This window comes from Solanum pennellii, chromosome 4 (genome assembly GCF_001406875.1).
Source record: "Solanum pennellii chromosome 4, SPENNV200".
Taxonomy (NCBI): domain Eukaryota; kingdom Viridiplantae; phylum Streptophyta; class Magnoliopsida; order Solanales; family Solanaceae; genus Solanum; species Solanum pennellii.
Window position 1 is genome coordinate 75,252,321 of NC_028640.1, and position 23,210 is coordinate 75,275,530.

The window sequence follows — 23,210 nt, forward strand, 5'->3', positions numbered from 1 at the left end:
TTAATATAATGGTTGCAGCACTGCACGGGTCGAACACAGCGCCTAGTATCCATCGTTTGCGGCTAGGATTATTGGGGTATCTAATCCCATTTGCTCCGTAAAAACTTAATATTAAAGGCAAAATGAAAACTTAATATTATTTAATTTCATTTTATTTTTGTAAAATTTTTGTATATTTTAAGTAATTTTGACTACTAAGATTGAAGAAAGTAATTGATAATCATATTTCACCGTCAAATTAAAACACAAATTAAAATAGAGGAAAATAAATAAATTAATAAATAAGCTTGGAAACGAACAATGGTGGATCTTCTTTGGATCATGTTCAATAATATATATATAAACAAATAAATCGCCAAAAATAAACAATATAATAAGCAAGTGAAACTCAAAGGTGTACATGTACCAAGATATATTGTGTTATTGAAAGAAGCGATTATTTTAAATATTTCTAGTATTATTATATATTCTCAAATAATTTTATAAATATATTTTTTTAATAAAAAATTAAGATATTAAATATATTTTTTTTAAGAACGATACATGACATACGTAATAATAAAACACATTGCACGGAGATTCAAATCAATATACATCCATTAGATATTAAAAGAAAATTTATAAATAAAAATAAGTGAAAAATATAATTATATTCACATATATTGATGAATAAAATATATTATTTTATTATATTTTATTTGTGATTGTGGTTAATTTCTATTCACTTTTAAAATTAATGGAAACAAATGGTATATTATTAAATTGGGTCTATGAAAGTTTGTTTCACTTTTTCTATATTATTATAGATAAATATTAAAAAATGAATATATTTGTAATTTTATTTAAATAAGCTTGGCAGAAGCAGAAGCTATAAATGTTGAAACATGAAGATAATGGACCATAGGAGGAATCAGAAGGCTACTTGTGGTCATTATCAATTTATTGATAACTTGGGAAATGCATCCATTAAAAGTTTTTGTATGTTTTTGATGAAATATCAAAATAACGGTAAAATTATTATTTTTTATAAATATTTTTATATCACATATTAATAATTTTTTATTAAAAGTTTTGTGATAGTTGAGTGATTATATGTCGTTTCACTGATGGTGATAATAGTAATTCTAAATAATAGCTAGTCGAGATACTAATTGATTGATAATAATAATTTATAATGATTATTAATAGTTGAAGCCAGAAGTGATAACTAATAATTATGATGAACGATTATTATAGGTAATGATGATTGTAAATGATTATAACTAGGGATAATGTTCAAGTACCTCCTCAACTTATGTCCGAAATTTCAAAGACACACTTATACTATACGAAGGTCCTATTATCCCCTGAACTTATTTTATAAGTAATTTTCTTTCTCTTTTTGATCTACGTGGCACTATTTTGTGGGGCCAAAGCTGATTGACTTATTTTTTCAACCTAGTGTCACATAAACCGAAAAGGGGTAGAAAATTACTTATAAAATAAATTTAGGGAGGCAATAGAATCTTAGTATAGTATAAGTGTGTCTCTGGAATTTCGAACATAGGTTTAGGGAGTACTTATGTTTTTTCCCTAATAACGAAAAACATTATAAATTATTCAAATCTATTTAAAAACGTTAAGTGCATGGTTATAAAGTAATATAACATATATACATTTATAATTAAGATTTGAATCACTAAAATTTATATAACATAAAACAAACAAAAGTTAATGAGAGAGAATTGTCTTATGATTAGGTAGACTTTATTAGAATATAAAAGTACATGTTAGTCAACTATAATTAAATAGAAAAAGTTGATGTGCAAATAATATATGCATTTATTATTTTTAAGGTAAGCACCGACTAATAAACATATAATTTGAGTCTTGCAAACATGTAATTAAAAAAACACATGCAATTATACTATTCTTGCCTTTTATGGCATAAATAAATATTCTATTAATATCCTTAATTGAGGATGCTTTTCTTAATCTGTGCCAAATTATGTTCACTTATTATATCATGAGATTCAATTATAATATAGTATTTTTCATACTTCTTTTACCTACTTTTTAATAATAACAGGACCACATATGGGCACACATGTTACTTCAACAAATATGACAATTTTCTAATTTTTTTTTCTATTTTTGTGAAACGTCAAAATTATGACATCTAATTTAATTGAGAGCAATGTTATAGCAATTTTTTTTCTTTACTTTGAATTGTTTATTAGTGTTAGATTCTATTAAAAATAACATATTTATAGTTATAAAATTGGAATAAGATTTATATACATATTAATCTTTTTGTATTTTATTTATGAAATTACAAGTTGTTTGATAACTGATAAAAAATAAGTTATTTTTTGTATTAATTTTCATATAATTTGTACGATATTTATATTCGATAGGTATAGAAAAATAACTGATTCATGTATATATTTAAGAAACTTGCATGACTATTAAAATATGTATAAGTTATAAAAGAATTTATGTATCCTTTTATGCATGAAATAAGAGATAGATAACTTATATGAGTGCATAAAGAACCAATCTCTTTATAATTTAATACATGCATAAAATAATATATAAATACATTATTAAATAATCACACTATTACTAGTAGCTGAATAAAAACACTTATCATTAAAAAATTTTGATTGAATTTCATTACTAATTTGTTGCACAATATTTATTTTATTTATATAAATATTTTATATACTATATTTTATCCTAGCTTGTTCTTCGAAGTCACTTCCAATTACAAGTAATAGTAATAGTTTTTTATACACAAATCAATGACATTTTCCTTTTATTTCCTTCATTTTATTTCAAATTCATTTTAATTATGTTCTTGTAATGACTTTTCACGAAACGCTTTTCATTATAGAATGATAATACAAACTTATGAGTATTTTAAAATAATTTTTAGAACAATAAATTTCAGGAATAACAAATATAAAATCATGTTAATGCTCTATAACTGCAGTTTTGCTATTTGCGCTCTAGAGCAAACATAGTTTGCTATAGAGCATCATATTAGTATAAATTGTAGGCATCTGATTATAAATGGCAACAATTTGTACAAATCGAGGTTTATTTTTATAAATCAGGCGTTTATGTCTATAAATTTTGTATTTGTATATGAATATGTTCTTTTTTTGTGTATATTTGTATAAAATTTAAATTCATATACAATTGAATCGAGTTAAAACAATAATATTTGTATATCAAATTTCTCTCTCTTTATACAAACAAAAGTTACACATTATATTTTGTATAATTTGTGTTCGTATAAAGCGAGAGAGAAAAGAGAACTTGACAAGGGACGATTTGTATTTGTATAATTATAAATGTATATTACGAATAAATATGTATTTATATTTGTTTATACAGTCACTGTCGCTTCATACAAACACAATTTATAAATTTGTATTTATATAAAGTGAGAGTTATGAAGGAGATTCTCTGAATGACAAAGTGTTTGCTACGAATTAGAAATAAATGAAACTTGTATTTATAACATTTATTTTGAATTAATAGTTTGTTATATAATGCACAATTTTCTCTTTTTAGAATTTATGAATATAAAAATTATATATACATATGTCATATATTACATGATTAAACTTTACCAAAAAAATAACTTGCCAAAAATATTGTAAATAAATAGCCAAAAATAAATATTTAAGTGAGAAAATATAGGTGATTAGTTATCAACCCGTTTAACTATAGAAATTTAATGCTTGCTCATCAAGCATTTACTTACTAATAATCTTGCATACCAAGTACAATTAATCAATTAATTAATTACCAAACACAAATAAATTAACTGTAACTGATAATTAACCGCCATAACTAGTTTATTAGGGTTTCTATAAATACCTTTTAAGTATTAATTAATTAATTAAATACGAAATTTAACTTCAAAAAACAGAGGAGATTAGCAATGGCGATTGCCATGGAAACAGAGCAAGAAGAAGAAGAGATGATAGAGCTTGGGAATTTATCAAACCATATAGTTGAATCAATTTTCACTAAAATTCCCTTAAAATCTCTCATCCAATTGAAGATTGTTTCGAAAACATGGCGAAATTCGATTACCAATATCCGCCATTGTTATCCTCTCACAACTTCAACTGGTCTTGTCATCTTCCTCAAACACAAAACTTATCAAGAATCAGTTTTCATGAAGTTACACGACTTAACCCAGAAAAAAATCCCCAAATTTTGTACTTTCCATTCATCTTCCGCTCATAAATTCCCGTATTTGATCGATTCTTGTAATGGGGTTCTTCTTTACGCTTCAGAAAATAACAAAAATGGGTTCTGGACATACTCTGTTTCATCCCCTGTTCTTAACCAGTTAATTTCTCTACCAATTTCTCATCATATTTCAAGACCCACTTGTTCTAGTCTTGTTTTTGAGTTAAATTCGTTTCAAGTTATCGCTTTCTTCTGGGAAGAAATTGATTTCGATACCCAAATGGTGAATTGTATAATCTTCGAATCGAATTCATGGAAGTGGCGGGAAACCCAAATTCAAATTTTGAATTCCCATCTCCTTCAATCAGATGGATTTATTCGAGGGCAATGCTATAATTCGAGTGTTTTTTCTCGCGAGAAAAGAAAATTGTACTGGATATGGAGTTTATGTTTGCTGGTATACGACATAGATTTCAAAGTATTTACACTATTTTCACTGCCGAAAAACAATTCCAGAAGAAAAGATGTTTACCACTCTCAGTTTTTATACGAATCATCGGAAGAAGACGCAGTAATACAATTTTGTGATCCAGTTGACAATGGAGTTTTCATATGGAGTTTCAGAGGAAATGACTTCAAGCTTGATCATTTTGTAAGATTGGGGTTTGAAACAGGGTACACAGTGAAGCCATGTGCATTCAATAAGGATTTACAGGTATTATATCTACAAGTTTTGGCACATAAAATTGTTGCTTATAGTTTTGAGACTCAACAATTGGTACAAATTTGGTCATACGAAGAAGACGAAGAGGAGATGTGTTGGGTGTTCAAGATTTTTCCTTTTTTATTTTCGTCTGTTAATTTGCTTGCCTATAACAAAGGCGGTGACGATCTTTTTATAGATTCTCGAACCTTTGACAGACAGAAGCTCGAAAATAGTTGAGGGGAGTTTGATTAATTTGTTAGTTACCTAACTATGTACAAGAGAAAATAGTATATTTTTTTTGTTCTTGATATTCAATGGCAATAATAATTTTCTACATGTTAAGGTGTTTCTTGTAAAATTTTAATCTACCTTGTTGACGTATTGCAAAATTAATTTTGTGATTGATCCTATGATATAAAAATTAATATATAGATGTTGTATACAATTTTTTAAAGCGAGTATGAATTGATTTATTTATAAGTGTTTTTTAATCGGTATAATATATGAATGTGTCATTTAACTAGGTCTCATCTCACATTTATATTCTGGGTTTGCACAAGTAAGCACTTAAACTTGTATAAAGTTGAACATGTAGATACTTGAGTCCTACTTGACACAATACACGTAGGACAAAAAATAACATGTAAGATGTCATGTAGGACACGTATGTCTATTTGTTTAACTTTGTACAAATTTTAAGTATCTACTTTGCACATTTAAAATTTAAGAATATATATGTGATTTGAAGTCAAGCTAAAAGATATAGAAAAGACATAAAGTCACCACTGAAGTTGCTTCGAATTTTCAAAAAGGCACCTTAACTTTGCGGGTATCCTATTACCCCACGAAACTATCTAAATCCACAATAAATATATCTTTTTGACTAATTTTAACACCACTCGTGATATCACAAAATTTAGACGCGTGAAGCATTGTTCATACAACTTCAGACCAACGTAAAATTGTCATGTGACACTCTTAATTTGGCTTATTTTGAAAAAAATAGAAAAATCCATGTATTATTTCTTTTAAAGCTTTATTAGGAATAGTTTTTAATTTTCAAATCTTTTTTCTCATCTTCACTACCATCATTAGCTTACCCATGTTTCTTGGGCATCTATGTCTTCTTCATTGTTTTTTTTAATAATGTTATTGTGTTCATTCTTATTCTTTTTTATTTTGAAAAAACAAATTAGTTTAGTGATTTTACTCCTCCTACAAAACAAGTTTGAAATTTGAGAATAGTGAAACTATAGAAAACTCGATTTGAGAGTAAGAAGTTGAAGAAGGAGGTGATTTAAATATCAGATTTTGACTTGGTGAGATTTTGAATATTTAAATTTTGATTATTCGATGATATTTATTTAAATAAATAGATTAATTAGTGGTAATTTGACAAATAATTGATAATACTGCCGGAAAATTCCGTCCCACAACAGTGGATTTGGCGACTGTTCTTCTTGACGAAGGAATGACAGAAGCTACAACATTGAGGTGAAGAACAAAGAGAACCAGAAAAAAAAGAAAAAAAGGAAAAAGAAAAGCAAAGAAATTAAATAAAAATAATTAAAAATTACTTTTAATACGTGTCAAGTGACTATTTATGCGTGACTTACAAATATTTTTGTGAAAGTGGTATTGGCTGAAAAATGGAGTATACATACTATTGTGAAATTTTTTTAAGGGGTAATAGGACACCCGCAAAATTAAGGTGTCTTTTTAAAAAATCGAGATTCAGGACAACTTCGATATGTATTATGCCTTTTAAACTAAAACAACTTTTAAGCATTTTTCGTGAGTTTGAATTTGATTCATCAAAAGAAGTGTTAAATTTTCCTTCCTTGTAAAATTTTTTCTGTTTACTAGATGTTTATTTGATATATTTATTTGATTTAAGATAAACAGTATATGTAAGGGGATGTAGCTCAGATGGTAGAGCGCTCGCTTAGCATGCGAGAGGTACGGGGATCGATACCCCGCATCTCCATTTTTATGTTCCTACTTTTATTTTTTAGATGTTAGCTCCCATAGCTCGAATTCGTAATCTCTAATAGTAACCTAAAGAATCACATATGAACTCATGTACGGTGTGAGATTTGATTGTTGTGATACGAACAAATGAATTGAGAATTATGATCCATTGAATTCAGACTATAAAGCGTGTAATTCTCATTGAACTTTTACAAGTATCTAAAAAAGAAAGAATGAATTGAGAATTATGATCCATCGAATTCAGACCGTAAAGCATGTAATTTTGGTTTTATTTTATCAAACATATTACACTAACATGAAAGTGAAGTAGACATTATATTACGCGTTTGAGAAACATTACAACAGTAAAACAAAAGTTAAATGGATAGAGATGAACAACAATAGTCATAATACATTTTGCTTACTTGAAAAACTTAAGACATAAATTCACAATTTATGCCTTTTGCATTTGCAAATATAACAGAGAACTTGTGATGTTATTCAGCGTGGCCGCGAAATTTGTTCTCACTGTAGCTTCAGGTTCTTCAGAAGCCTGTTCAATAACATATAGACATGTTGATAAGCATTAGTTACTTGTTTGCGTACATTCTTTTATCGAGGAACAAGAAACAATCGTGGATGCAGAGAGTTGAAAGTATAAGCATTTATTCTTTAGAATAGAAGTGTCAACAAGGAGTGTGACTAAGTCTTTGGCGTAAAGTTACTAAAAATGGATAGATGGTGATAAACATAAACAGTACCATGAATAGGAAAATGACACGAACCAATATGGGAATCGATACAGAACGTATCATTGACTTGTATAACATTAATAAAAGATTAGTTTTGATGTTTAATACCTATGTTCATTGTAATTTGGTAAAGGTACTTGACCATTTTCTATTTGCATGATATCCTTCACAAGTACTTCATAATGCCTCTTCACTTCTGCAGCTGATTTTCCACCTACACACCTTGCAATGTTATGCCAACGATCAGGTGTGTCTCTGTCATATAACGCCAAAGCCTCTTCGAACTTCTTGTTTTGCCTTGCAGTCCACGAGGCCATGTTGTACACGTGTGTGCAGAGCTACTTCACCAAAAGCCGAGTGCTAGCTCAAGTGAATGGTATGGGCAACATAATGCTACGTTAGGTCCTTATAAGATGGAGAAGAAGGCGTTGAGTTGTAGCAAGTTGGCGAATATTTTTCTTTAAGGAGAGGTACAATAGGTGGAGGGAGAATAAGAAAATAGTATTTTGTGACCAAACTTTTTGTTGAAAAGTATTATCATCAGCAAGTGGATAATATCAGATAGGAAATTCACCCTGCTGGAAGAGATTAGATCCTCTAATTCCAATTCTATGGCTAATATAGACGCGTCAACGCTATAGTATTTTAGGCCAAAAAAACAATCTTTTTGACAATCTGTATATTGACTTCAACATTGTTGATCTGTATGTTGTGAGGACAACGAATTGTGAACAAACTGCATAGACTAAGTACTTAATGTTATGCATCAGCTCAATTTTGTTTGTTTCTTTTCAGTTTTATCGACTTACATTTGGATGGTTTTAACTATTAGGTTGCCTATAGTTGTATCGAAAAAAATCTCACCCTACGCTTATTTCTAATACCGCGTCTTTCAGAATTTCCCCTGCTTTTGTTTTTTCAAGATAAGGTGTAGGTACCATGAGGTTTATCATGGTGTAAAACATATATAGGTAGCCTCTTCACTAGCTAACTTATATGTTTTTTATGTACTTATAATTGCAGTGTTGTTATTTGTTACAACTAATGAAAGTGACTTGTCTTTGACTCTAAAGCTCTTTTCGAAACTAGTATCAACCATCTATTTGTCTAGACTCCAGATGGACAAGTTGTAGTTTCTTCAGCATGAAGAGTTGTCCTAGTCTTGGTCGACAGAGTTACCTTATACCTATTGCTGGTGGAAGGTGACAGGTATCTCGTGGAACTAGTTGAGCAGAAGTTATCCAGAACACCACCACGGTCATAAAAAAAGGAGTTGTAGTTACTAAAATATCTGAAAGTTACCAAAAGTGGGAAGCCTTTTAGACCACTTGCTTTGACACCTTTTTTCATTTAAGATACTACCTGACCACTTGGATGAGGTGGAAGGACACCATTTGTCGAAAATCTCGCAGTTCATATTCTAGTAAAAGAACTACAGTAGGAATCTATATGCCGTTATACAACAAAGTATCTGATGTATAAGAAACGTCCCTTTTATTTAGAATACCTTTTACATCATTGTATCCAGGGGCGGAGCCACATGGGGTCCAGTCTGTGAAAAATTACACTGTATATCTAAGGTTTATGAGACAAATATGGCACGTCTCTCTCGCTATAGAGAAAATCATAGGAGCTGAGATTGGACCAACAATCTTAATGTTGAGTCGTATGCTAGTAAAAGCTTGAGAAGTACACTAAGGATAGAATATTTGTATATGTCACAGACAAGTATATGTTGTTGAAAAGGTCTATAGTAGTTGAATCAACAGAGAAACTTTTACCACAAATGGAATAATCAGATTATTTGCTACTTTTTATCTCTTTTCTTTTGATGATGAATGAAATTATGTTCCAAATGATAAAAAGATAAAAGAGTACCTTATCTTAGCTAAATTGCAAGATTAGTGGTCACTTTTATATTCTGGATATGTTTGTTGTTTATTCTTGAGTCAAATGTGGGCGATCGCGTATAATCTTGCTGAGAATTAGAACAATCTTTGTCTTTCGAATGAGAGTGTTTATAACAGTAAATATAATATGCTGTGCATACTTTTGATCAGAATGGAATTCTCTTTGCATACTTGTAAAAGGCGATATTTCGAAGAGGAAATTGAGTTATGCAGAATCAGAATCAACATGTCTTGCTTGAGGAATGTTTAATAGCCTTTGTATTGGTAATATTAGATTCTGGGATTCAGTGGTTAGAAATAAAAGACTACTTTCTAAGAGATATCCTCCATTGTTATAATTTTGAAATTCTTGCTCTATTTTAACATCTTTTTCTTGGTTTGTGATATTCCTATTGCATTATGCTTAGGTTGTTTGATTCATGTATTAGTTATGCGATGATTATAATGTAATACGGTGAATAATAGTGTATAGTAATGCTATGCAGAGAAGCAGATGCAAGATTTGAACTTTACGGTAATGAGTTCAAGATTCTATCAGAAAGTTTGTTTTACACATGTACAAAGTTCGAACCAAAGTTACTGGTAAAATTTTCGTTGTGTCTATTTTTTGGAAAGAAAAAAAAAACTTGGAAGATTACCATTTCTTTTTAAGTATCAATATCAATATGATTCATTTGTAATTCAATAAGTGTCTTTAAGGTTTATTTAACTTCATTTATTGTTAATGACGGAACTTAAATACTCCATAAGTGTAATTAGAGTGCAAGAAGGAGACACAAAGAATAAGCTAATTATATTCTCCTAGATAGAAAATTGAGAATAATTAGCAAGGCAACTTGAGGAATCCAATGAAGACATAATTAGTGATGAAATATTTTTAAAAAATACTATAGAATATAACTTCCTTTTTATTTGTTTGCAAAGAACATTTAATGGAACGTGATATCACTAATCCTCAATACTTTCGTACTACACTGGATGATTACACCAAATCAATAAATACATATAAACAATTATCACTTAACCATATGACTAAATACGCACGCATATATTAACTCCATTAGATCACTTAACTAGGATAAGTTACATCAATTTAGTGTAAACACATTGTTAATTTTTTTTATCCAATTTTTTTTTTTTTTTAGTTCAGATATGAAAATAAATTGTTGATAATTGATAAACTGTGGTTGATTAGACATAGTGTTCTGCTCCTACAGTTTTTGCAGGTGTTTATTCATTTGCACTGACTACCACATCGATAGAAACAAATAAGTAGACAGTAGACAGGTGCTATAATTGGATAGGCCCATTAACTATTTAAAGCATACCTTTCTCGGCCTTTTGGCTAAGATCAAGTGTAGTATCTGTTTTTATCAGTTTAATATTTGATATGTGAATCATCAATTCACACGATATTAACTCAATTTTTTAAGGGGGAGAGTTCATCAAAGTAGCTTGCTACTTGGGCTCTTGCGTGTCGCTCATGCGTTGCACTACTGCATGGGCCTGGCGCACCCCACCAAATCAACTTCAAATCTTTTGGTTTATATATTGTGTAATGTGTTCTTATTGTATACGCATTTTTATTGTGTTTATAGGATGTTTATATTTACTTATTTAGTTTTATATAATTTTAAATGTTGTGCACAAACATAGATAACGATTAAAGCTAAGTTGAATGATATAATTACGTATTATGCGAAATATAATTTTTGTTTAAATTTGAACACTATGTTTGTAGATCTTCTTGTTGACAATTTGAAAGATAACAATGAGTATGTTGTGGCTTTGCTAATATTGTTTTTCAGTAGTAATCTCCTTTGATGAATTGATTGAGTTGCTTCACTTCTCCAGTTTGTTGATCCACCACTGCTTTGACAATATCCGCCACAGAAATCATGCCTACTACCTTCCCATCGATCACTGGAACATGTCGTATGTGGTGCTCTGTGATCATAAAACGTTCCATCACATTTCCTTAGTGCATTAAGCATAAGTAACTTCGCGAGTTAGAACTAATACTTACCACTCATGAGCTGCATTGCTTGAAGAATGTTTGTGTCCGATGTGACGGTTATCAGCTTGCTCTGTTGCAAAGGTAGTACTAATATTTGAGCATAAAACAGAAGACAGATGAAAAAAGGTTTAAAGCCAGGAAGACCGATATCTAGAGTACCTGCTCGGTCATAATATCTCCGACTCTTGTGTATTTAGATGATCTATCCTGTACAATTACCTTCCGCAAATAATCTGTACTTCTCTTGTACAATGTGTATAGATGAATAAGTTCAACATTGTGTGTATTACTTAGATATATTAGAGACTTGAAAGGAAAATTTACCTCTTTCTGTTATAATTCCAGCTATCAGTTGATTCTCTCCAGGCCTAAGAACCACCAACGAACCGATATTGTTTGCTGCCATCTATCACCATCGTCATGTTAACAATCGATATTTAACATTTCTATAGTGATGTTGAATCTTTTAGCTACTTACTTTTTTGATGGCATCATACGCTGTGTCATTTGTTCGACAACAAAGCCATGAGTTGCCTTTTTCTTCATCTTTTATCATTAGTACATCAGCAACAGTTGTATTCTCCAACCCCTTTTGCTGCATTGTGGACTCTGATACCATTATGTCATTTGCTTCCTTGCTCTGCACCACCGGGAAGGAGATAACACGTCCAAATCTTGCGAATACTTTGTTCATCTCACTCGTGTTTTTGAATTGTGAGTGCTGTAGAATAGTCACCTTGAGCTTTTCATGGCATGATCTAACCACGCGCATAACTCCTTGCATTGTGTTCCTGTCATTAAGGTACAAAAATCATTTGCTTTCCAATGTCATGTATCAATATGAATCAGTCTTAACAGGGGAGGATCCGATCAAGGATTCACGTGAACCTGATAACTTTTGCTCAAGTTCTGTATATATAACATGAAACTAGTAAATTTGACCGTGATTTCAGTTATTATTGTAGTATCAACTTGAGGTCATAAACTCTAAATCCTGACTCAAAAGTAGTATGAAAATTGAAGAACTTACCTTGAGGAAAGAATATCTTCAATTGGCAATTTTGTTTCAGCTAGTGATGATTATATGCTCAAGCAAGTTTACAAGAGAAGTATGAGTACTCTCTTTAGTTATTTATATGAACTCCATTTTTGTTGTTCTTTGCTTAAACACGAATTTTGCTTCGAATTCTTTGCTTCTTGTAGAAGTCATCAACTATTTAATAGGAAAATTTAACTTATTTTCTTCCCTTAATCTTTTTCCTTTGCCTCATGCCAAGATATTCTTTGACAAGGCAATTATGCTAATAAACAGAATTTGAGATGCTAACCTTAATCATAAGGCAATTGAACATTATTTATTGATTGCCTATATTGAAAGGAAAAGAAGGGTGAGAAGGCAAGTTAAGACATTATATGTTCTAAGGTATCAAAAAAACAAATCTTATATATATATTGATGTTTTTTTGGTAGTTTCATATCATCTCATTCACCAGAAAATTGAACAGTAAAGTTTTTATTTGCTTCATAAGATTTGTTTTTTTGTAAGATGGATAGAAGATCAACATTTCGATTACGCTTTCCTTGGTCTGCTGCATCTGAACCTGAACCTGCAGCTGCAAGCAAACCAGCCACTCAGCCTAATACCAAACCTACTGGTTCTAGTAGAACAACTCGTCAAGGGACAAGATCACGGACTAGTTCACAGCCTTCCAGCAGTACTAGACCCAAAGCTAGCCCGTCCTCGAGTCCTGTAAATGAAAACTCATCTCCAAAGCAGCCATCAAGTTCCACAAAAACCGCGATATCTGGAAAGCCTTCTTCACCACCAAAAGCACCTAGCCAGCCCACCACAAATACTAGCCCTTTACCTGAAAGTAGCTCAGTTCTTCCTCAATCTTCATCTGACAAGAAAACTCCTACCCAGTCCTCTACCACAAATGCTCCAGCTAGCCCGAAAACTGAAACTCAAACCCCTACATCCACAACATCGCAGAGACCACAATCTAGTGCTCCCTCCGGAACTGAGTCTCAACCCTTGATACCATCTCAAGAACAACCAGCTTCACTGTCTGATGTCCCAACTAACTCCAATGTGTCTCAGATTCTATCTCCATCCCCGTCTCGTCCAGCTCCTCAATCACAAGAAATGGGTCCAAAATCCTCCCCAACACGCAACGGTCCTCAGGTCCTTTCAACTGACCAACTTACCTCAAAGGCAGCTAGCACTGCGAGCGACCAGACTTCTTCAAATCCATCTGATATAACCTCTCAAATGCAACCGAATGATATAATTTCCCAGCCAACATCTCCACCAAAACAATCACAAGACAGCTCAGAAATTTCTCCCAAATCCACCGAAACACTACCATCAAACTCTGAAAAAGAACCAATGCCCGCAACAGTTGAGCCTCAATCAGAACAAATGGAGATTCTCAAGAAAGAAGCCATATCTGAGACATCAACTGAAGCAAAAGATAAGTCACCTGAAAGGGTAAAACCTTCAGATTCTTCAATAATCATTAGTGAACCTAAGTCAGCCAGGCCGTTGGAGACAAACATCCCGGAAACTAAAGAAGTGAAGGAAGTTGTGCAAGAGACCACGGATAAAAACTACCGTGAGCAGCCAGACATTGTGTTTCAATCAAAGCAAGCATATACTGAGAAGCAAGCCAATTCTGATAATGATCAAATTCGGGTGAACCGTGTCTCTAATGGGAAACAGACAAGAACAATTTCAGCTGAACAAGATGTACCCCTTAACAAAGAGGTAAAAGATAACATCTCAAAGTTAATTAATAGGATGACTGTTGGAGATGGCAAGCAAAAATTGGAAGAGGGGCCGGTGAGCGTAATCACCCTTGCAGGGGATAACAGAGGAGCATCTATGCAACTTAGTTCAAACTCATCCAGAAAAGGAAAGGCAGTTCACATTCACAGAGGCTATAAACTAAATGCAGATGAAAGTACCGATGCAATGACTGATGCAGAGGGAACTTCAAAGGGAAAACAAACAAACGATGAAAGGACGATGAAAGATCAAGGACTAGAGGCATACATGAACTGCAATGTGCAGGGGCTTAACAACTCAATTACATTTGACAGTACCATTCAGGGGAAAAATCCAGGTATACACATGATATTCCCTCGTATGCCTTCCGAACCAACAAAATCATGTGAGACAACTGGACTGATTGAGGCACACAAGGCCGAATACAATGTTATCCGTCCTCAGAAACATACATACAAGCCAACAATCAAAAGAAGATGTCTCGAAGGTCTTTTCGTTGAACCAAGTGATTCTGATTCAGATAACCCTGAAAAACCTCGGAGACATGGTTGCCATGTTGGCCGTAAGAAGAAGAGAGATAATGATATCGACACTCCTTGAAACTAATGCATGTAACTAATGAAAGTTAACATATCATTTTATACATTTTCAATAAGATCTGTTGAAAGCAATTGTAACTGTGATGCAAATGATCAATAAAACATGATATCCATGAGATGTTGTTATCTGTTTCGCGTATATCGTACATGTGAAGGACCTTATTAATCTCATGAATAGTTATTTTCAATGTCATTTCCTTCCCTTGATAACTCGTTTACAGAGTACTAATCGTGGAATCAAATTCATGACGAAGAACACATTAAACAAGTAATGCTGAACTAACATCAAAAACTACATTTCACACTATTGAATATGAAAAAGAACGAACCCAAGGGTGTATCCTAGTGATCAATGAAGCGAGATAAAGAACTATGAGGTCTCAAGTTCATATTCTAGTGTAGATAAAAACACGACTCAAGTGATTTCTTTCCATCTATTCTACCTTTCGTGGACGGAGTTACCTGGTACGTGTTTCTTGTAAGTAGTCTCACCATTTTACCTATAGCTTTGTTCTCAATATTCAAATTCTCAGGACAACTCAAAAAGGTTAAAGCCTTAACTATGAATTTCAGCATTTTGATTTCGAATTATGCATCCAAATCGAAGGAGTATAATAGCTTGTCTTTCTAAACGAGAGATTATGCAAAGTGTATTGAAACTCGATGTGCATATTGGGTAAACCTGGTCCTGTGCAATAACTTGCAAAGCACACAGAAGATGTTACAGGTCCGATGCATTAACTCCACCGATTAGAAAGGATCAGGTGGGATTCGATCCTTAAACTCTTTAATTATGTGATATTCCTGGTACATCAACTCAATCACCTGTGTCAATCGCGGTTCACATCTATAGATCACGTATGACAAATGCAATTAATAAGTCATTATTGGATATGATGTTGCTGTCTCTATACATTTATTTTTTTGGTAAATTACTGTCTTTTAAGAGTCAAATATAGTTTTTTGTTAGTTGAAAAATTAAGAAATGTCATGGACTTGTGATCATGACTAATTAATATAATAATAACATTTAATGATATAGTTAAACCGTTGAAGTTAGTTGACCTATTGTCTAATGTTTGTAGATACATTTTATATGTCATTTTCTTTAATTTCCCATTATAGAATTAAATGTTTATGAGTTTTAATAGTGCGTATCCAATGGCGCAGTCACATATACTTGAGGGTGTCGTCCATGTGTTAAGTAAAAATATATTCGTATGTATATGTATAACATATTGACATTTTTTAATTTTTACGTGATTTAACTTTCATATTTTCACATCTTCTCTTTTTTTTTAACTGTGACTTATAGAAATATACTAGTTTCTGACAACGTGCGTTGCACGTTAATTTTACCAATTATACTTCATGTATCAATAAAAATAAATAAAAAGGGATTGCGCATTTGGCATCAAGCAAAAAGTATGTGAAATTAATTAATATAATATAGTCTCCTTTAACTTGTATAAGTTTAAATATCAGTGATAACCTTTTATAGCCATAAATGAATATTAAAAATACATGCACACTTATTGATAATATTGCCTATATTATTTTAATGAGAAACGATAGAGTGAAATATTTATATTATTTAAGGTTCTAAAATCAAAAGACAGTACTATCAAAATTATACAAAATTAAAAACAATTACAGTTAAAATATAAAACTGACAGATATATAATTTAAACACTGAACTTCATACATACATCTATTTTAAAAGCTCATAATAATAGCTAAAAAATTACAACACCCCAATGAGTTTATTAGAAACGCAAAAGAAATTAGAAATAACAATAATCTTCGTGATGGAGAATATATATCGAAAGAGATATGAGGACTTAGGCATGTCTAAAAAGAAGTCAAGTTCTTCTCCCCACCTCATGTATTCTATTTTTTCATGTCTTTTTTGCCTATCATAGATGAAATAGTTTTTTGATTATCAGTTGAATGACAATTTCTTTCATTATTCAATGGTTATCACCTAGTTCTTAAATAGTAGTAAAAATGTCTGTTTAAATTCTATATTTTTCAGTTCTAAATAACAGTCTTTAATATATAGATAGATGGAAAGATGAAAAATACAAGTCATAGTTAGGCTTAATAAGAGAATTAACAATACCTCTAATAATTATTGCTTTGAACTTCGAATCTAGTCTAGTTTGAATGAATAATTAAAAAGATGAAAAACACAAATCATTGTAATTAGTAATAAATGAGGCAATTACAAGTCATCTCAATAATTTATTACTAATTCATTCATATATAATTACACACTTTTAATATCTTAGTAATAATAAATCAAATAAATAAAATCAGTGGCATTAATCGGATAAATGGGGAGTCACTCTTTTCATATGTCAGTAATTATTCTAGAATATACATGTACAATTAAAATATATCTTTTCACATTCCAAACATTTAATTATTTGGTTATATTTTAATTAAGAATTAATTTAAGGAAATGCAAAAGTCATCTACATTTTTATTAAAATGATAGAATTTAACATTTAAACTAAATAATTAAATGCTTTTATGACATTTTAATTTATAGTAAGGATAAAATTGTAATTCAACTTTTAACTTTTTTTGTTCCCTCTTATAATAATATATGATTATATTTGTACAGCTTTGAGCAGGTAACGAGGGTTACGTTTATCCACTTATTTAATAAAATGATGTTTGGCCAAATAAAAATTAGAAAAATATATATGAAGTTTATTTAATATCCACAGAATTGAAAATACGTTTTAGGTCGAGAGTCATTGGTTACCAAACGTATATAGAACAAAATATTTTATTAATATTTCGTTAATTACAACTTTTAAATAATATATAGAATATGATACATACAACCATAACATAACTAATTAACTACCTCATGTCGAATGTGTATATTGACAACTTTTAAATATTTTTGTTATCTTAGTCAAATATAATTTATTGCTTCATAAAATATATTTTCAAATCTTTTTTTTTTTGAAAAATACTTCTGATAAATAATACTTTTTTCGTCAACGCTTTATTTTCAAAATACGCAAATGAAAGTCAAACAAGTTTAAATTATTTAATTTATTTAAAAAGCAACCCCAAAAATTTGTACCAAAAGCAATTAGTGGTAATTAACCATCGAATAATTTTTAATGATTACTTTTAATACATCTAAAAGTTGACTTTTTTTACGAGTCGTTCATCCTTGACCAGTCAAACATTTTATTTATTTTTTCATTCTAAAATTAAATGCCTAAAGAATTAAGGTAATTTTCCACTATATTATAAATGTTGTGCAGCACGTACTTGTACAATTATACTTCAAATTAAATTAGGCAATTAAAATCGTTATAAACTTTATAATATAAAGTATAAACGGCGCCAAATTTTATACGTGCAAATTAACTGATGTAATATAAACAAACTTTTTTTTCCCGCCTACTTCTCCTAATTGCCAACTTCCCTAGTCCCCACTTTAATCAAACTCCCATTTTATTTTATTTTTTCAAAAATTAAGTTTTAGTAGCAACTACAAACTTATTCAGGTGATAAGACAGAGTTGTTCGGATGGTAAATATGTCGTGAGTTTCAAAGTTCGAGTCACAAAGAAAGCAAAAAGGTAGAAACTTTGGGGAGGACTTACAAAAAACCTTATTGAGATAATTTATTTGTGCCATGTGTTTTTATTTACCAAGTTTGGCATGGAGAAAAATATGGTTATATTCAAGTTAATGGAGAAATATCAGAATTTTGAACTACTTTAATTTTAAGAAAACTTGTTGAAAATTGACCTTGCCAATGTTGTCATTGTCCACTATGTCTATATATATATACACACTCATATAGAAGGTTATTATTCAATTGTCTTAAAGTTACATATTTTCCCAAAGTTCCAAAATTCTTTTTCCTAAGTTTGAGTTTCTAGGTGTACTCAACAGAAAATTATATCGTGCATATAGAGAAAAATTAAAAATTCTTTTTGTGCACATATATATATTGTTGGATTTTCTAGCGTAGCGGATAAAGGTAATTCAAAATTTCATTTTATTTTGTCTATTAATACTTTATATTCGATTCCATGAAAAAAGCAAGAAGTTCATTACTTTCTTAAATTCATTTCCCCTTTTGTATTACAGGTATATCAAAATTTCTGACTTTAACACTGTTATTCAAGATATGACATTATTTCACGGGTACACTTCAATAATTACGATTATTCTATTAGCTACGAGTTATTTAGTGATTTTTTCCGAAGCTACGACGACATCATCAAGTCAATTGTCAAATGCAATTTTAATAAAAGTAGATCCATCTGGTAAAGGTGATTACAAGAAAATACAAGATGCAATTGATGCAGTGCCTTCAAAGAATACACAACATGTATTTATTTTGGTAAAGCCTGGTGTTTATAGAGAAAAAGTTGTTGTTCCAAGTGACAAGCCATTTATAACAATTAGTGGGAGAAAAACAACAGTCAAAAATACTATAATTACTGGAAATGATTATGGAGATATATTCAAATCTCCAACTTTCACTGTTTTTGCTTCTGACTTTGTGGCTAGATACCTTACAATTCAGGTATGTTGCATAATTTATTTATTTTCATAATCGCGATCGTTATTTCTTTTTTTTCAAACTGTTTTTTCTCGAGTCGAAAATCTATCAGAAATAGTGTAGGGATAAGATTTGTGTATGCTTCACCCTCTCTAGACCCCGTTCTGTGAATTTACACCGGATTTGTTACTGTTGTTGTTGATCATATTATTGTAGTTTAATTAATCCATTAGGTTACTTTGTTTAGGTGATAAAATTAGTACATGAAAACATGATTCAGTCAATGGATTAATGATATGTCTATTTTATTAGTTTAGCCTATTTTGATTTTTCAATTCAGTTTATCTAAAAGTTAGGTTGATTTGGGCTAAATAATTCGCCTAAATTAACCAATGAGAAACCTTATATCAGAACAATTTTATATATATATATATATATAATAATAATAATAAATATTGTTATTAGGTGATTAAATAAATTATAAGAAAACAAACAAATTAATTAAGATTACGTGAGAGTTGGGTGGGTTGGATATTGACTCATTTTTTATCCCATCTTGACTGACCTACCTCAAACCAAGTAGTTTTTGAGCTGACGATTCTTAACACAGTTCATTTTAATCTGTTCAAATTCAATCTATCCCGCTTATTTATTTTATTGATGTTAATTAATTACAGAACACATATGGAAGTGGAGCAAAAGCAGTAGCATTGAGAGTAGAAGGAGATAAAGCAACCTTTGTGGGTTGTAGAATTATGTCACATCAAGACACATTACTTGATGATGTTGGTAGACATTATTATAAAAATTGTTATATTGAAGGTGACACTGATTTCATATGTGGAAATGCTGCTTCTCTATTTGAGGTAACATAAAACATATACAGTATATATATTCGATATTTACATTAAATTAATTATCAGTCTTATTTATCACTTCATTGACACGTCGTTTTTTTTATTGGGGGTAGAAATGTCATTTGCACTCGCTTTCGCAATCGAATGGGGCTATAACAGCACAACATAGACAATCACCTCAAGAGAATACTGGATTCACTTTCTATGGATGTAAGATTACTGGAGTGAAGAGTGCAATTCTTGGGAGGCCATGGGGTGCTTATGCTAGGGTTGTATTTGCTCAAACTTACATGTCAAGTGTTATACTCCCCAATGGTTGGGAAGATTGGAATGACTCCTCTAGACAAAGGTAAGATATATATCGATTTAACTTATTATAAACATCGACAATATATCGAATATGTATACTATTTTAACTTGTTGATATAACTATAAACAATAACTAAACCTAAGTTCCAAGAAAGTTAGTGGGGTCTATAAGAACCTACTTGATGTCACCTATATGAATCTTTTTTCTACATTATTACTTTGTATTTTATCTAATCCGTATTTATTTCAAGAAATTGCAAGTATTTCCTTTCGTGTTATTTTAGGTTTGCCTCCTTCCCTTTTTTTTCCTGTGTTTTTAGGGGAAGGGAAAATAGGAAAGGGATTATTATGAACCCTCACCAATAAAATGAAAGTTCAGATAGTCAATTAAATGAAGTATATCTCATTCCCTTTTACACCTTCGGTCGTTCAAACTTATGCATCCCTAGATCTATGCAAGATATGACTAGACCATCACCAGTGATCGACCTTTTCTCATTTTATCCTCGATGTATGCTAGCTAGTAACTTATGCATCCCTAGGTCTATGCAAGATATGACTAGACTATCACAAGCGACCATATAGTATAGTAGCACTGCCCTTCCGACAAGACCAGTTACGCCTTTTCCTAAAGCCCTTACTAAACCACCAGGAAGTAGTCTGCTTTGAGATCGACCTTTTCTCATTTTATCCTCAATGTATGCTAACTACTACTTGCACCTTCTAGCAAATATAATCATTTTTAATTTTGACTTTAGTTTGTTAATATTTTGGTAACAGGACATCATATTTTGCTGAGTACAAGTGTTATGGGCCTGGTGCAAGTTCTAATAAGAGGGTAAATTGGTTAAAGACTTTGTCTAGTGAAGAAGCTGTGCCCTACTTGAAGGAAAGTATTATGGGCCCAAAAAGTTGGACTAGGTCCAAGCCCACACATTTAACACCTTTATCTAAAGTCAACTCCAACAAATTCAACAAAAAGAGAAGCAGCCCATAAAACTTGAAAATTTACTATGTATTTGTTTTTTTTTTTTAAAAATAAATTAGTTTAGCTATTATTGAACCCTCTACAAATATGACCAATGTTTTAGTGAAGACACAAAAGATCTTGGATTTATTTTGTAGAGAGAGTGGTCTATCTATTCAAAGATTAATGTAATCAAATTCTTGTTCTTAAACAATGTATACTTGTCAACTTTTATCTCTCTTCATACGGACGATAAAATTAGCCCATAAAAATATGATTCGTTCTGACCAATCATTCAGAGCACATATTTTATAGAAAATTAAGTTAGGCGTCAATCAAAATTAAAGATGGATGATATTTATAACCTTTTTATTATCGTGAACGCTATATCCATCGAAAAAAATATAATTCTAAATTTTATTTAGTTTTACATATAAAATTGAGAAGTGGATGCCAGGTATATGCTGGAGATAAAAATTGACATTTAAAAAGTAACAAAGCAAATTTTGATGTTGATAATGTTTTTTTTTTTCTCTATTAGATAATAATATCCAAGTTACATGTTGTCCAATTCCAAGTTTAATATCAATTTCATATAAAGTAACGAATCTTCGAGAACATAAAATCAAACATATTTGATTCATTTTTTTAATTAGAATTTAAAGCTCAAATTCCTAATATAGAGATTTAACTTATTTTTCAAACTTTCTATATATAAAACGTAGAAAAATTGTTTTAGCATTTTTTTCTATTAGATAATAATATCCACGTTACATGTTGTCCAATTCAAGTTTAATCCCAATTCCATTTAAAGTAATGTATCTTCGAGAACATGAAATCAAACATATTTGATTCATTTTTTTTAATTAGAATTTAAAGCTCAAATTCCTAATATAGAGATTTAACTTATTTTATATATTAAACGTAGAAAAATTGTTTTAGCATTTCTTTATAAGTAAAAGATAGTCTGTTACTTTTATTGTCCGTAGATTCTTAATTTGGTGTTAATTTAATTACTATTGAGTACATACACTTTAAAGTATGTTTGCTGAGATTTTTAAATCAAAAATACTTTCTTAATTATAATTTATGTCTAATTAATTAATTTTTAATTTAACATTTGTTAATGTTGTTGCAATAATTAATGTTTGGCTAAAGTAGAAGCACTTAGACAAAAGAAATTATTTTTTAATTTTTTGAAAAATAATTTTTAATCTGCTATTCAAAAGCAATATGATTGTCTTACTGGACTAGGATAAGAATAGATACTGTGAAATTAGGTCTTACGCCTAGTTCACACCTCAAAAGCTAGTTCAAATAGAGATTTTGATGCGTAAAAAATATTTTGGGGGCCCCAACATTGAGTGAGACGAGTCCTGCTCTGATACTATGTGAAATTAGGTTTTAGGCCTAACTCACGCCTTAAAAACTAGCTTAAAGGGAGGAGGATTACCCAAATCGTATAAGAAATCTATCCATCTCATTAATCACCGATATAGAACTTTTATCATTCTTTAATATATATAAATTATTGGACATACTAATCCATCATAATTATAAGATATTTTCGTTTTCTCTATATTTTTTATTATCTTGTA

General features: G+C 30.5%; 4 protein-coding genes and 2 non-coding genes across 6 annotated transcripts; 4 read left to right on the plus strand and 2 right to left on the minus strand.

Annotated features, from left to right (window-relative positions):
• The first annotated feature begins 6,811 nt into the window (after positions 1–6,811).
• On the plus strand, positions 6,812–6,884 carry TRNAA-AGC. The gene has a single exon. It is a non-coding gene; the product is annotated as a tRNA-Ala (tRNA).
• Positions 6,885–7,128: 244 nt separating this feature from the next.
• On the minus strand, positions 7,129–8,070 carry LOC107017168 (protein RADIALIS-like 6). The gene is made up of 2 exons (XM_015217441.2): positions 7,729–8,070; positions 7,129–7,421 (listed from the first exon to the last, which is right to left on the minus strand). Exons 1-2 carry the CDS (start codon positions 7,935–7,937, stop codon positions 7,394–7,396), a joined length of 237 nt encoding a protein of 78 aa, XP_015072927.1. The 5' UTR covers positions 7,938–8,070; the 3' UTR covers positions 7,129–7,393.
• A 2,784-nt stretch (positions 8,071–10,854) lies between these two features.
• On the plus strand, positions 10,855–11,050 carry LOC114076995. Its single transcript, XR_003578091.1, has one exon. It is a non-coding gene; the product is annotated as a U2 spliceosomal RNA (small nuclear RNA).
• A 150-nt stretch (positions 11,051–11,200) lies between these two features.
• On the minus strand, positions 11,201–12,729 carry LOC107017252 (CBS domain-containing protein CBSX3, mitochondrial-like). Its single transcript, XM_015217516.2, has 6 exons — positions 12,578–12,729; positions 12,026–12,338; positions 11,872–11,953; positions 11,707–11,780; positions 11,557–11,617; positions 11,201–11,477 (listed from the first exon to the last, which is right to left on the minus strand). The coding sequence occupies exons 2-6, from the start codon at positions 12,329–12,331 to the stop codon at positions 11,335–11,337; spliced, it is 666 nt and encodes a 221-aa protein (XP_015073002.1). The 5' UTR covers positions 12,332–12,338; positions 12,578–12,729; the 3' UTR covers positions 11,201–11,334.
• Positions 12,730–12,990: 261 nt separating this feature from the next.
• On the plus strand, positions 12,991–15,073 carry LOC107016048 (mucin-5AC). Its single transcript, XM_015216521.2, has one exon. The coding sequence runs from the start codon at positions 13,094–13,096 to the stop codon at positions 14,933–14,935; it is 1,842 nt and encodes a 613-aa protein (XP_015072007.1). The 5' UTR covers positions 12,991–13,093; the 3' UTR covers positions 14,936–15,073.
• A 3,993-nt stretch (positions 15,074–19,066) lies between these two features.
• On the plus strand, positions 19,067–21,809 carry LOC107017361 (putative pectinesterase 11). The gene is made up of 4 exons (XM_027916742.1): positions 19,067–19,503; positions 20,157–20,345; positions 20,450–20,685; positions 21,426–21,809. Exons 1-4 carry the CDS (start codon positions 19,102–19,104, stop codon positions 21,640–21,642), a joined length of 1,044 nt encoding a protein of 347 aa, XP_027772543.1. The 5' UTR covers positions 19,067–19,101; the 3' UTR covers positions 21,643–21,809.
• Positions 21,810–23,210: the final 1,401 nt, after the last annotated feature.

Coding starts and splice junctions, on each gene's coding strand:
- LOC107017168 (XM_015217441.2), bottom strand. CDS start 7,937: ATGGCCTCGTGGACTGCAAGGCAAAACAAGAAGTTCGAAGAGGCTTTG. Junction 7,422..7,728: donor CCAAATTACAATGAACATAG/GTATTAAACATC, acceptor GTTATTGAACAG/GCTTCTGAAGAACCTGAAGC.
- LOC107017252 (XM_015217516.2), bottom strand. CDS start 12,331: ATGCAAGGAGTTATGCGCGTGGTTAGATCATGCCATGAAAAGCTCAAG. Junction 11,954..12,025: donor CGTATGATGCCATCAAAAAA/GTAAGTAGCTAA, acceptor CGATGGTGATAG/ATGGCAGCAAACAATATCGG. Junction 11,478..11,556: donor AGCAATGCAGCTCATGAGTG/GTAAGTATTAGT, acceptor TTATGATCACAG/AGCACCACATACGACATGTT.
- LOC107016048 (XM_015216521.2), top strand. CDS start 13,094: ATGGATAGAAGATCAACATTTCGATTACGCTTTCCTTGGTCTGCTGCA.
- LOC107017361 (XM_027916742.1), top strand. CDS start 19,102: ATGACATTATTTCACGGGTACACTTCAATAATTACGATTATTCTATTA. Junction 19,504..20,156: donor CTAGATACCTTACAATTCAG/GTATGTTGCATA, acceptor AATTAATTACAG/AACACATATGGAAGTGGAGC. Junction 20,686..21,425: donor AATGACTCCTCTAGACAAAG/GTAAGATATATA, acceptor TTTTGGTAACAG/GACATCATATTTTGCTGAGT.